General features: G+C 35.0%; 1 protein-coding gene across 1 annotated transcript; it reads left to right on the top strand.

Annotated features, from left to right (window-relative positions):
• LOC121390689 lies at positions 1-10,609 on the top strand. The gene is made up of 4 exons (XM_041522569.1): positions 1-173; positions 1,481-1,682; positions 3,677-3,756; positions 10,076-10,609. Exons 1-4 carry the CDS (start codon positions 68-70, stop codon positions 10,243-10,245), a joined length of 558 nt encoding a protein of 185 aa, XP_041378503.1. The 5' UTR covers positions 1-67; the 3' UTR covers positions 10,246-10,609.
• Positions 10,610-15,378: the final 4,769 nt, after the last annotated feature.

Here is a 15,378-nt window from a genome sequence, read left to right as displayed (position 1 = left end):
CCAAAATGGAATCGATGAAAAATTATGAATATAAATTTATGTCATTTGTTCGGAGTTCCTTGTAGTTATGGCATTGTTCCCACAGTTTATAGCATTTTTATTATACTCTATCACGAGATTGTTCGCTGATAATAATGTAGTGATCGAAACTGGAAACAAATGCTCATATTTTTGTAAGTGTTTGGCGATTCAGCCAATTTGATGTTCCGTAACCGTAATGGCGTTCTCGTGGATCATCAATTACCGTGATACCTAACACATCCACGAGTCATGAATTACACGTGTAATAGATGATGTCAAGCAGTGGTTCAAAAAGAAAGCAATAACCAACAAATCTACAGGCAAACGATAATTATTTTTTTAAATTGCTGAAATTAATAATTTATCATACTCCAGTTTTATGTATTTTCCTAATTAGTATTACCGTACCATGAGGGCTTCTAGAATTATTATTTTTAATACACTAGTCATGCGATCAGTGATTTAAACAAATTACTAGCCACGATTAAAAATTCACTAGCACTACTTTACTTTAAGTTAATACATTTTATTAATAATAGTAATAATCAGATTTGTCACCTACATTGGTGGGAGGTGGGGGCAGGACTTAAAATCACTGACATTGATGGGAGGTGGGGGAAGGATATTTACAAAATAGACTTCATTTCAACATTTGACCTAAAAAATTCACTAGTCGTCGTGCATGGCAGTAGTAGTTATTTACTAGCTAAACATTGAATATCACTAGCCATGGGAGTGGCACTACCATAATCTTGAAGCCCTGACCATATTTTAAATATATATATTTTAAATTATGTTTAGCTCGAGTACTCTCACAGTTAGACATGCTTAAAGGGACATTCCTGAGTTTGCTGCATTGTAAAATGTTTCCGACTAATAAAATATTTCTACAATTAAACTTACATATTAAATACATTTTCTTGTTTAGAATATCAGTGTCTGTATATTCAGTGTGTTTCTGGTCGTCTTAATATTTATAAAGAAGCGCAAACTGGATATTGTCTTCAAATAAATAATTTAGGAAATAAAATGAAATTTACGCTAGTACAAATATTAGAACGATCAGAAACACTTTTAATATACAGCCACTAACATGTTATGCCGGAAAATATATTTGATATGTAATTACAATCATTAAAAAGTATCTGTTAGTCGATAACATCTTAAAAATGGCAGCACTCAGGAATGTCCCTTTAACTGACTTAACATCAGAGTACTCAGGCTAATTTTTATTGGTTTAAGTACTCGATAAATGCTGAAAACATACTTTTAAAAATCTGCCAACTTGTTGTTTTACAGTTTTTACACTTCTGTCAATAAGTTCATTTGGTCCAGATCACATGAATTTGCCCCGCGCCCTACAGATTATGCCCCCCAACCCAGATATCATTTCTGCGGGCTTGCACACAAAATGTAACTAAACCTGTATAGATATTCCTTATCTTTCTTTGTTGTTTAGATGACTACCGTCTTCCGACAGTCCAGTCCGGTCTTGTGAACTGTTCCTGGTATGCTCCATCGGCATGCTGTAAGCGCACTGAGGTCACGTCTGTTTTCTCCAAGATGTACCCACTGTACAAGTCGACAACTTCATGTAAAAACCACATGAACTACCTCATGTGTTACTTCTGCAGTCCTGATCAGCACCACTGGTATAAAGAGTAAGTCTTCTTTTTTTTCAGTGGTTTTGAGCTACTCTCTGCAAACTTAAGTTCCAAAACATATCTAGCTACCCCCTATCATAACATATCTAGCTATCCAATTCAGTGGACTGACCAAAACTGCACCAAATTTCCTTCTCTCAAATTGTGCATCTTTTTTCCCTTTGGCATTAATCCTACGGGATATTCCAAAATTTCACAGCACCAAACCAACCCCCTGCAGGGGCCTAGCTTCCGTATGCACAGGTACGCAGCTGCATACCACCTGAGATTGCAAATATTTTTAAAAATTAAAATATATGATGTAAATGCATGTGATTTATACCTAAGAGATAAACGGTAGCTGGATGGGGCTTTAGAAATGGACCGGTTTATGCAGAGATCCAGATTACACAGAATCCGGTTTAGGCAGAGTCCACTGTATATATATATTTATTATATAATATGTTACATTTTCAGTGCAATCATGGTATGTGATATTTTTCAGATCACATACTTTAAGAATTTGATAACTTTGCAAATTAGATGTAAATTAGTCGAGGTCTCGGCACTAGGTTTATTGACATTTAAGCAAACGTACTTGGGTGACACTCCATGATTGGCGTATGCATTCATAGTCATCAAATAAAAACATTTCAATGGCAATTGACACTGAAAGCTGTCCAGCGTTCAGAAAACAGAAAACGTTAGGCATAACTTTATTTTTATGTAAGGACATCCAAAATGACGTCATTCGAGTTTGACGTCATTTCCATTAAAAAATACACTGCGCCACATATTCTTACGTCATTTGAATATCTAGTAATGGCGGACTGGAATTAAAGTTGTGTGTACAGTTTACCAAAACATGTTGTATTAAGCTTGAGCTTATATGATAAAGAGATTATTACCCTCATGTATTTTAGTATCGTCAATACCAGAGGCTCGCATAATGCAATTTTTATTCCTAATATATGATATTAATGATACCGAAAAACACTCTGGTAATAATCATCCACCCCCCCCCCCCCCCCCCCCCCTCTCTCTCTCTCTCTCTCTCTCTCTCTCTCTCTCTCTCTCTCTCTCTCTCTCTCTCTCTCTCTCTCTCTCTCTCTCTCTCTCTCTCTCTCTCTCTCTCTCTCTCTCTCTCTCTCTCTCTCTCTCTCTCTCTCTCTGTGTGTGTGTGTGTGTGTGTATTATATATATATATTATATATAAAAGATACATTGTTGCTTTTTGGAATTAGTATCCTGAGGGATATCAGCAGATATCTCTGTCTTTGAATTAAGTGTTGAAATAATATGTCATGATACAGATCTTGTTGTTAAGGGAAGCTGTCACTGGCACTCATCACTCCCCAGAGACTAGTTCAAGGAGAATAATTGTTAGCTCCCTTTAGCATGTACATTTTTTTTTTTTAAACGCTTCAAAATGATTGAATATTAATGCTCAGTTTGGTAACATCTTAAATTAGCTCCCCATCAACTAAATTAGGAACCCAATTAATCACTCCCATCAACTTCTTTTTCAGTGAGGTCTGATCAATAATATTATGTTGAACACAAAATACAAAATGGCTAGTGATATTCAGTGTTGGGCTACTAAATAACTACTATTGCCATGCCTGACGGGGCTTCTAGATTATGGTAGCCCCACTCCCATGGCTAGTGATATTCATTGTTGGGCTACTAAATAACTACTGTTGCCATGCCGGACGGCTAGTGAATTTTTTTGCTCAGATGTTGCAGTTACGTGGTAAGTCTATTTTGTAAATATGTATATTGTGCCCCCACTCCAATCCCCCAATGTTAGTGTTTTTAAGCTCTATCTCTCTCTTTAGATAACATATCTGATTATTACTATTGTTTAGTAAAGTAGGGCTAGTGAATTTTTAATCGTGGCTAGTACATTTTTTAAATCACTGATCCCATGGCTAATGGCTTTTATAAAAATTATAAAATCCCTGTACATGTAGCTGACATTGTTCAAATGTGCATTCCCATTTTACTTCCAGGAAACTCTCAGTTTGTTTGGACTTCTGTGAGGCTCTATATGAGGAATGTAAAACTGCTTCGTATAATGGAGAAAGCTTAAGTAAGTACATTGTATTTCATATACAAGATTCTTCATCAGGGCTTGAATCGTGAAATATGGCCTGGTGTTTTTGTTTTTTAACATAGCGGGCCAAAAGAAATACATGTGTGTTCTGCTAAGAAAAGTTACATCCTGCTGAAAATATGGGTCATCTTAGAAGCATTAGAGAATTAACATATAGTGCTTTCCTTAGAAATTTGGCAAGGCATGGTAGATTAAACACTTTCAGGGTATTTTCACAATTTTCAGGGCACTTTTTTTTTATTAAAGACAATTTTTTTTTATTGAAATTAAAATAAATGTAATTAATGTGCTTGCTTTAATAAATGAATTGCACAGTATATACCAGGCATATTTTATAATACAAGTGTTTTGTAAAGGCAGTTTTAGAATTAATTACTGAAAAAGGTTTGTTTAATCTCAGGGTAGCATGATGGTGCTGATTAAGGCAAGATGGTGCTAGACTATTGAGGCATGGTGCCGCACCATGCTAAAACAAGCTACGAAAAACACTATAACGTATAACAGACTTGTAAGTTAAGTAACAGATGAGATTATGATAATCAACATGCCTCAGTCTTTTGAAAAATCAATTCTAACTTCTTATAGTGGTTTTAGCAGGTGAATTTCCATGTCACCTGCTAGTGCTACATCTAACAATTGACTGCTTTTTGACTGGCCTCAGTGGTGTCGTGGTTAAGCAATCGAACATAAGGCTGGTAGGTACAGGGTTTGGGCTCCCACCCAGAGCAAGTTTTAATGACTCAATGAGTAGGTGTAACACCTCTACACCCTCTACTCTCTCACAAACAACTAACAACTAACCCACTGTCCTGGACAGACAGCTCAGATAGCTGAGGTGTGTCCAGGACAGCGTGCTTGAATCTTAATTGGATATAAGCACGAAAATAAGTTGAAATGAAATGACTGGTTTCGCAGACTGCCATTCTGAGCCCTGTTTATGTAAGTACATGTATTCTTCGTGTGTGTGTATATATATAATATATATATATATATATATATATATATATATATATATATATATATATATATATATATATACAGTCAGACCTCATTACTACGACATTTGCATCATCCGACCACAAATTGTCGGGAACAAACGGACATCAGTGTTATTCTGTTCATTACACCGGAATTTACACCTTCCGACACAGACAGAGCAAATTAGGAACAAACATGCATCCGACGTCTGAAAACACCTCTTTACAACAACATTACATAATCACAGATACCGAAGCACGTTGGCAGTACATGCACAGCCACTTAGAATCCTTGATCTCACAGTGAGCCGACTGTGTCACTTGCTGTCCAAGATACCGATGTCTGCGAAATCTGTCGACATGTATTGCTTTTGCAAATAAACCTTTAGTTAACAGAATTAACATTCGAACAATAAAATCTTCTATTTTCATGATATTTTGTAAACGAAACAGGTACCAATTGTAGATGCCTTGATTAGACTGACGGTGAAAGAAAGAAAGAAATGTTTTATTTAACGACGCACTCAACACATTTTATTTACGGTTATATGGTGTCAGACATGGTTAAGGACCACACAGATTTTGAGAGGAAACCCGCTGTCGCCACTATATGGGCTACTCTTCCGATTAGCAGCAAGGAATCTTTCATTTGCGCTTCCCACAGGCAGGATAGCACAAACCATGGTCTTTGTTGAACTAGTTATGGATCACTGGTCGGTGCAAGTGGTTTACACCTAGCCATTGAGCCTTGCAGAGCACTCACTCAAGGTTTGGAGTCGGTATCTGGATTAAAAATCCCATGCCTCGACTGGGATCCGAACCCAGTACCTACCAGCCTGTAGACCGATGGCCTACCACGACGCCACCGAGGCCGGTAGACTGACGGTGAATGCGCCTTGTTTAATATATATTTAATGATGTTTTTTAAAACCATATTTAATGCATGTACGTGCATTTGTTGTTTTTACTAATAATTGCAATGCATTAATTATTTAAATGCTATTCAGTCATCAGTTAATATTAATTAGTATTTTTTGTTACGTTCTTTTGGCAATGGAGATAACTCATGACAATTCGATACACCGGCAATTTCTATAACGACAAAGTGACCCAGGGACGAACATGGTCGTTGTAACGAGGTCTGACTGTGTGTATATATATATATATATATATATACGCGGTTTAAACTACATGTATGTAATATTTGAGAAAAAACCACTTGCATAGTAGAGTTGAATTTGCCAGATATATTTCATTACCAGTTAGAATAGCTCTTGTATTAAGTAAGTATTCTTCATATATGCACATATACATGCACTTACCATTTATTGGCACTGTGCACAGTATAATTTACAGTTAGTTTTATCAGAGCATTCATTCTATTCAGGGTTTCAACCTGGCATAACAGCTGTACACGAAATATTAATTTATTGGGCATTTATATTTAATGTATGTGCACAAGTAAACAGTATTACATACATGTACAAAAAAAATATGGCATGCTATTTATCAGGGAACATTTTGTTTTCAAAAGCTTGATTACGGTAGCGAAATCTTTAGTCAATTGAAAATTGATTAGCAACACTACTGGTTTTTTAAAATTGTGTAGTGATCTCTAAAACTTGTGTAGTGAATTACGACCTGATACTGAACAAAATGTTCTCTGTCTGTAATACTAATAGTGCTTAAAACAAATTTGATACCCAGGGGTTTTGTTTGTACTTTGTACTGTTATTATTACAAATGTAGAATCATACTTAAAACCAAACGTTTTGTATTTTAAAATATGTGCAGGGTTCTCACTGGACTCTCTCCATTGGGGGTCATTTGAGCTTTCTTGTGAAATTTGGGGAGTCCCATAATAGGATTTTAAGTTAAAACTAAAAAAAATAAGAGTCCTGTCCAAGTTCCATGTTTCAAAAGACACTTTTCGAGGGTCAGTGAGATCCCTGTGGGTTGGTGGGTAGTGGTTTCCAAATAAACTCCACTTATTTGCATATCGGCTTATAGCATAATTCAGTTAATTGATTATTTTCACCCAACACGGAACCATTTGTCCTTTTAACAGTATAATGGGTAGTGGTTTCGAAATAAAATTATTGTTATTTGTTAAGTATCTAGAACTACTGAATATTTAACCATGGCTACTGATATTGTGATAATTTCTGATCTCATGCCCAGTGGAATTTTTATAAATACAGTTACTAGCAATAATCATATAATATATATATATATATACAGTCAACTCCACTTATTTGCATATCGGCTTATAGCATAATTCAGTTAATTGATTATTTTCACCCAACACGGAACCATTTGTCCTTTTAACAGTATAATGGGTAGTGGTTTCCAAATAAAATTATTGTTATTTGTTAAGTATCTAGAACTACTGAATATTTAACCATGGCTACTGATATTGTGATAATTTCTGATCTCATGCCCAGTGGAATTTTTATAAATACAGTTACTAGCAATAATCATATAATATATATATATATATACAGTCAACTCCACTTATTTGCATATCGGCTTATAGCATAATTCAGTTAATTGATTATTTTCACCCAACACGGAACCATTTGTCCTTTTAACAGTATAATGGGTAGTGGTTTCGAAATAAAATTATTGTTATTTGTTAAGTATCTAGAACTACTGAATATTTAACCATGGCTACTGATATTGTGATAATTTCTGATCTCATGCCCAGTGGAATTTTTATAAATACAGTTACTAGCAATAATCATATAATATATATATATATATACAGTCAACTCCACTTATTTGCATATCGGCTTATAGCATAATTCAGTTAATTGATTATTTTCACCCAACACGGAACCATTTGTCCTTTTAACAGTATAATGGGTAGTGGTTTCCAAATAAAATTATTGTTATTTGTTAAGTATCTAGAACTACTGAATATTTAACCATGGCTACTGATATTGTGATAATTTCTGATCTCATGCCCAGTGGAATTTTTATAAATACAGTTACTAGCAATAATCATATAATATATATATATATATATATATATATATACAGTCAACTCCACTTATTTGCATATCGGCTTATAGCATAATTCAGTTAATTGATTATTTTCACCCAACACGGAACCATTTGTCCTTTTAACAGTATAAAACAACTGGTTAATAGCACGGACTACAGACTAAATATCGGTTAATTGCACATGAAAATAACTAAATTTAAAAAATAAACATTTTGTGGTAAATTAATGTCACTAAGGTACTGAGCAAGTCTATCAAAATTGAGAGAAAAAAAGCTGAAATAAATCGCCTAGTAATCCCATTTTGTTTGTGCTCACTGTGTCATTGTGGTACGCCGACTGTAATCACCAGTCAACGTGTGTAATGTCAATCACAATGCCCTACTACAAGATTTAAGAATGACATAATTAAGTTGAATAAACCTAAACTCCTAATGTTTTACTTGCAATACACTGCCGTTAATCAGAGGCCATCTCAACAACAGGTAAGTTAATCTGTCGATCACAAGTATATGAAGTGTTTAGGTGCAAAACGCGATATATCCATTTTTCATTTTCAGTAAAAGTGATTTTTTTAATTGGCGTATATCGCGTTTTGATAAAAAAAAAAAAAAAAAGGATTTTACCCAATACAATTTCATAAGGATCAATCTCGTTTTGCGGAAAATCAGCGGGCCCACGATTAGCTCTTACTGACATACAATAATGGCATTAACTAGAAAGAAAATGGTTTATATCGCGTTTTGCGCCTGAACTCTTCATATATAGATATATATACTCTTCAAAAGAAGAAACGCAAAACCACATTGTCGTAACATTTGGAGAATTGATTTAATTATTGAATGGTGAGTCCGATAATTACCAAATGTTGCAGGATTGTTCACAATTCACTCTAGTCCATTGTGAGTAAGTGATAGGACACACCACCAAGGTCAAGGTTATCTGGAGTCAATACCGGGTGTGGCCTCCGCGTGTGTTGACAACTGCCTGGCACCGCCTGCCCATTGAAGCAACCAGAGTACGGATGACGTCCCGGGGGATGGTGGCCCACTCGGCCTGCAAGGCTGCTGCCAGCTCAGGCAGGGTCTGGGACTGTGGTTGTCGCTGTCGGAGGCGTCGGTCCAACTCGTCCCATAGATTGCTCAATTGGGTTCAAATCCGGTGATATCGATGGCCAAGGAAGGACATTAATGTTGTTGTTCTGTAGGAAAGCCGTTGTGAGACGTGCTGTGTGAGGCCTGGCGTTGTCATGTTGGAACACTGCATTGGCGTTGGCCATAACTGGAACGATGTGTGGCCGGAGGATCTGGTCATGTAGCCCTGTGCATTCAGGTTGCCCTGCACGTGGACCAGGTCAGTTCTGCCAGTGTGTGAGATGGCTGCCCACACCATGACACTACCCCCGCCGAATCTGTCCACTTCCTGCACGCAGTTTGCCGCATAACGTTCACCACGACGCCTATACACGCGACATCTTCCATCATGACGTCTGAGCAGAAATCGGGACTCGTCACTGAACCACACCTGTCGCCATCGCAGTTGAGGCCATTGTCGATGAATCTGGCACCACTGCAGTCGGAGTCGACGGTGTTGTGGTGTTAAGATGACACCTCGAACTGGACGTCTGGCACGAATTCCTTCCTCACGTAGGCGGTTCCGTACGGTCTGGTCGGATATCCTGCGCAAACCTGGTATTGCTGCGGCTGTGGAGGTGGCAGTAGTCAATCGTTCCCGAAGGTGGCGTACCCGGATGTAGCGGTCCCTGCCCGGGGGTAGTGACCCGTGGTCGACCGGATCTAGGGAGGTCACGTGTTGATCCATGTTGCTGGGTAACGGTCCCACAGTCTGGAGATGGTGCTTGGGGACACATGGAATGCCCTGGCAACGGCCGTTCTGGATTCGCCTGCGTCTAGTCGGCCGATGGCATTGTTTCTCTGCGGTTCACTGAGACGTGGCATGTCCTGGATTGTCAACTGTCGGCCAGATACAGAGGCCAGGCAAGCGAACACCCTGCACTTTTATACTGTCGGTGTTCATGTTGCACGTGCAGACAACGCACGTGCAGTGGTGACATGGTTTGCACGTGGCTGCGTTTTTGCGAATATTCACATTTTGGAACTTTATTGTACAGTAGCTGCGTTTTATCGAATGTAACCATGGGAATGTGTTTGGGACATGCAATGACCTTATATTCACAAAGCATGAACCGGTAGGAAACATAAAATCGGAGTTATAACCCATTTGTACCCTTTTGCGTTTCTTTTTTTGAAGAGTATATATTAAAGTTAATTTTATTTTTATTTTCTCCTTTCAGGTGACTACTACCCGAATGGAACGGCTTTCTGTGAGGCTCAGAACTACAAGGTCGTTGATGGGTCAAACTGTTTTAAATTTGACCCCAACGTATTTAGTTTTAGCGAGATAGTCACATACAATACTCTTGTTGTTGTAGCTGAAGTTATATTTGTGATAGTTGTTTTGTGAAAATGTCATCTTATTGTTGTACTCCAGGGCCAAATTTCACAAAACATTGTAAGCCTACTTTTGCACGTAAATGTAAATCTACGACTAAACAACAATTTTTATTACTATTATAGTTCAACAAATATAGTTAGAAGAACACATATTTCATTTTCTTTTTTCTTTAAAATACTCCAGCTTCCGTAATGATGTAATTTTCTGCATGAAATTGATGGCAAACACACAACCTTTATAACTGCTAGTAGCAGACGTAAACTTACAATGTTTAGTGAAATGAGGCCCATAATTTTAGTCAGACATGGAATTTACGTTTACCTATCATCCCAGAGTAGTGATAGAAACTTTGTTACTATAAATTGTTCATCAATACTATAGGGCGGGACGTAGCTCAGTGGTACATCACTCGCTTGATGCGTGATTGGTCTGGGATCGATCCCCGTCGGTCGGCCCTTTGGGCTATTTCTCATTCCAGCCAGTGCAACACAGCTGGTATATCAAAGGCCATGGTATGTACTATCCTGTCTTTGGGATGGTGCATATAAAAGATCTTTTGCTGCTAATCGAAAAGAGTAGCCCATGAAGTGGCAACAGTAGGTTTCCTCTCTCAATATCTGTGTGGTCGTTAACCATATGTCCGACGCCATATAACCGTAAATAAAATGTGTTGAGTGTGTTGTTAAATAAAAACATTTCCATCCTTCATGTAGCACAGGTATGATTGACAAGTGGATGCAGGGCTAGCTCTGGGTGAGCAAAGCAATTCGCCAAATTGTCTATTAAACTTAAAAAATTGTAGAAATTGTCAGTTTCTAAAAAATGTCAATTATTACATGAAATTATTTCGCGAAACTAAAATAAAAGTCGCCAATTGCTTTCAAAATTGGCAATTGGCGAATTTGGCAAGTGCCAGAGCTAGCCCTGGGATGGAGTTGGGATATTGTGTGTGTGTGGGGGGGGGGGGGGGTTGTATTTTGCCCCAAATCCTGAACATCCTCTCTACCTGTGTGTACCAAGAGGCATTAATTACTTTGTTATATGTGATGTCTATCACGATGAAAATTCTTTATTTAGTCCCATACTGGTCCAATCTCCTTGAGTACAATATGTTTCATCTTCTTTCTTCTGGGGATGGGACGTAGCCCAGTGGTAAAGCATTCACTTGATGCACATATTTTTTTCTGGGATCGATCCCCCTTGGTGGACCCATTGGGCTATTTCTCGTCACAGCCAGTGCACCATGACTGGTATATCAAAGGCTGTGGTATGTACTATCCTGTCTGTGGGATGGTGCATATAAAAGATCCCTTGCTACTAATCGAAAAATGTAGCAGGTTTCCTCTCAATGACTGTCAAAATTACCATATGTTTGACATCCAATAGCCGATGATTAATAAATCAGTGTGCTCTTTGGATGGCATTTAACAAAACTAAACTTTAAACTTTCTTTATTCTGTTTACAAGTCTATCTTTGCAGTGCCTCAAGATGTTGAGCTGAAATGTTGTGTATAGTCTTATCAAGTACTGTTACAGATCAAGTTTTGACTTTCATGGTGATTTATCTATTCTTCATACAGTTATGGCCCTTGAATTTAGGATATATATGTGAGGCCTGGTAGGGGTCATGTATTGCTTTAGCAGTACTCTCAGAATGCTTGTTAAAAAATAATATTGTATAGATTATATAAATTCAAATGGCATTGATTTTGTGAAATTGTGACAACAGGTTTTGTCTTGTGCTCTAGTCTAATTGTCACCCAATCTAATTAAAATTAGCTCACTATTACAAGTGGATCTAACAGCACCCCGTTGGAGCTCATGTCCAGTTGACCTTTCATTCGACCAATCAAAACCTTACTTTCAAAATTATGCCAGTGATTGAAAATATTCAGGATTATGCCGAGGGTATACGAAATGATTCGGGTGAATTACGAAGTATGCTGGAAACTAATTTCAATATAAATTTTTATATACAATTTGTTTCAAGACTGGAAAAAAAACCTGTGATGGTATGTTCATAAAATCTGTTTATACTAGTATACAATCCAGAGTTTATTACTGCACTTTTCCCCCTGTTTTTCAATGTTGAACTAGTTCAACAAGTTCGCCTATTGCACAAATAGTCTCACCCACTATTTTTAGAATTTGTATGCTCCCGAATAACGCTATAAAAGGCGAAGTGTAATTGGTCGATATTTAAATTGTCATTTATAGATGAAATGTCACCAGGACATGGGAGTTCATGCATTGCTGTTAGATCTATTGGTAGACCAGTAGAGCTAATTTTAATCAGATTGATTGTCACCGATATTAACAAAACATTCTAATGTACTATTAAACATTCCTCTCATTTTTGTCAGGATGATTTTATAGCTGTTTATTTTACACTTGTATATACATGTATGTTTTAGTATGTGTTTAGTTAATTTGTTATTTAATATTTATTATTAGAAACAATGTGCAATATATTTTAAAATGTTATCAATAGACCATTTTTGTGATCTCAGAAATATGTTATTGTGTATGTTTATTAAAAGTATTTTTTACTGCATCATTGTTTTATTTCATCATTCACAAACCTAAATTACCATTAATATCTGTACAGATTAGACATTATATGTGTTCATATTTAGAATCACAAACCTAAATTACCATTAATATCTGTACTGATTAGACATTTTATGTCTTCATATTTAGAATCACAAACCTAAATTACCATTAATATCTGTACTGATTAGACATTTTATGTCTTCATATTTAGAATCACAAACCTAAATTACCATTAATATCTGTACTGATTAGACATTTTATGTCTTCATATTTAGAATCACAAACCTAAATTACCATTAATATCTGTACAGACTAGACATTTTATATGTGTTCATATTTAGAATCACAAACCTAAATTACCATTAATATCTGTACTCATTAGACATTTTATATGTGTTCATATTTAGAATCACAAACCTAAATTACCATTAATATCTGTACTCATTAGACATTTTATATGTGTTCATATTTAGAATCACAAACCTAAATTACCATTAATATCTGTACTGATTAGACATTTTATATGTGTTCATATTTAGAATCACAAACCTAAATTACCATTAATATCTGTACTGATTAGACATTTTATGTCTTCATATTTAGAATCACAAACCTAAATTACCATTAATATCTGTACTGATTAGACATTTTATGTCTTCATATTTAGAATCACAAACCTAAATTACCATTAATATCTGTACTGATTAGACATTTTATGTCTTCATATTTAGAATCACAAACCTAAATTACCATTAATATCTGTACAGACTAGACATTTTATATGTGTTCATATTTAGAATCACAAACCTAAATTACCATTAATATCTGTACAGACTAGACATTTTATATGTGTTCATATTTAGAATCACAAACCTAAATTACCATTAATATCTGTACAGACTAGACATTTTATATGTGTTCATATTTAGAATCACAAACCTAAATTACCATTAATATCTGTACTCATTAGACATTTTATATGTGTTCATATTTAGAATCACAAACCTAAATTACCATTAATATCTGTACTGATTAGACATTTTATGTCTTCATATTTAGAATCACAAACCTAAATTACCATTAATATCTGTACTGATTAGACATTTTATGTCTTCATATTTAGAATCACAAACCTAAATTACCATTAATATCTGTACAGACTAGACATTTTATATGTGTTCATATTTAGAATCACAAACCTAAATTACCATTAATATCTGTACTGATTAGACATTTTATATGTGTTCATATTTAGAATCACAAACCTAAATTACCATTAATATCTGTACTGATTAGACATTTTATGTCTTCATATTTAGAATCACAAACCTAAATTACCATTAATATCTGTACTGATTAGACATTTTATGTCTTCATATTTAGAATCACAAACCTAAATTACCATTAATATCTGTACTGATTAGACATTTTATGTCTTCATATTTAGAATCACAAACCTAAATTACCATTAATATCTGTACAGACTAGACATTTTATATGTGTTCATATTTAGAATCACAAACCTAAATTACCATTAATATCTGTACTCATTAGACATTTTATATGTGTTCATATTTAGAATCACAAACCTAAATTACCATTAATATCTGTACTGATTAGACATTTTATATGTGTTCATATTTAGAATCACAAACCTAAATTACCATTAATATCTGTACTGATTAGACATTTTATGTCTTCATATTTAGAATCACAAACCTAAATTACCATTAATATCTGTACAGACTAGACATTTTATATGTGTTCATATTTAGAATCACAAACCTAAATTACCATTAATATCTGTACTGATTAGACATTTTATATGTGTTCATATTTAGAATCACAAACCTAAATTACCATTAATATCTGTACTGATTAGACATTTTATATGTGTTCATATTTAGAATCACAAACCTAAATTACCATTAATATCTGTACAGACTAGACATTTTATATGTGTTCATATTTAGAATCACAAACCTAAATTACCATTAATATCTGTACAGACTAGACATTTTATATGTGTTCATATTTAGAATCACAAACCTAAATTACCATTAATATCTGTACTCATTAGACATTTTATATGTGTTCATATTTAGAATCACAAACCTAAATTACCATTAATATCTGTACTCATTAGACATTTTATATGTGTTCATATTTAGAATCACAAACCTAAATTACCATTAATATCTGTACAGACTAAACATTTTATATGTGTTCATATTTAGAATCACAAACCTAAATTACCATTAATATCTGTACAGACTAGACATTTTATATGTATTCATATTTAGAATCACAAACCTAAATTACCATTAATATCTGTACAGACTAGACATTTTATATGTGTTCATATTTAGAATCACAAACCTAAATTACCATTAATATCTGTACTCATTAGACATTTTATATTTGTTCATATTTAGAATCACAAACCTAAATTACCATTAATATCTGTACTCATTAGACATTTTATATTTTTTCATATTTAGAATCACAAACCTAAATTACCATTAATATCTGTACTACTACACTACTGGTGGTCAAACTTTCCTGTTAATGAGAACCTTTATTCTGTTT

This window comes from Gigantopelta aegis, chromosome 15 (assembly GCF_016097555.1).
Source record: "Gigantopelta aegis isolate Gae_Host chromosome 15, Gae_host_genome, whole genome shotgun sequence".
NCBI classification, from domain to species: domain Eukaryota; kingdom Metazoa; phylum Mollusca; class Gastropoda; order Neomphalida; family Peltospiridae; genus Gigantopelta; species Gigantopelta aegis.
This window is presented reverse-complemented; position numbering and strand designations above follow the sequence as displayed.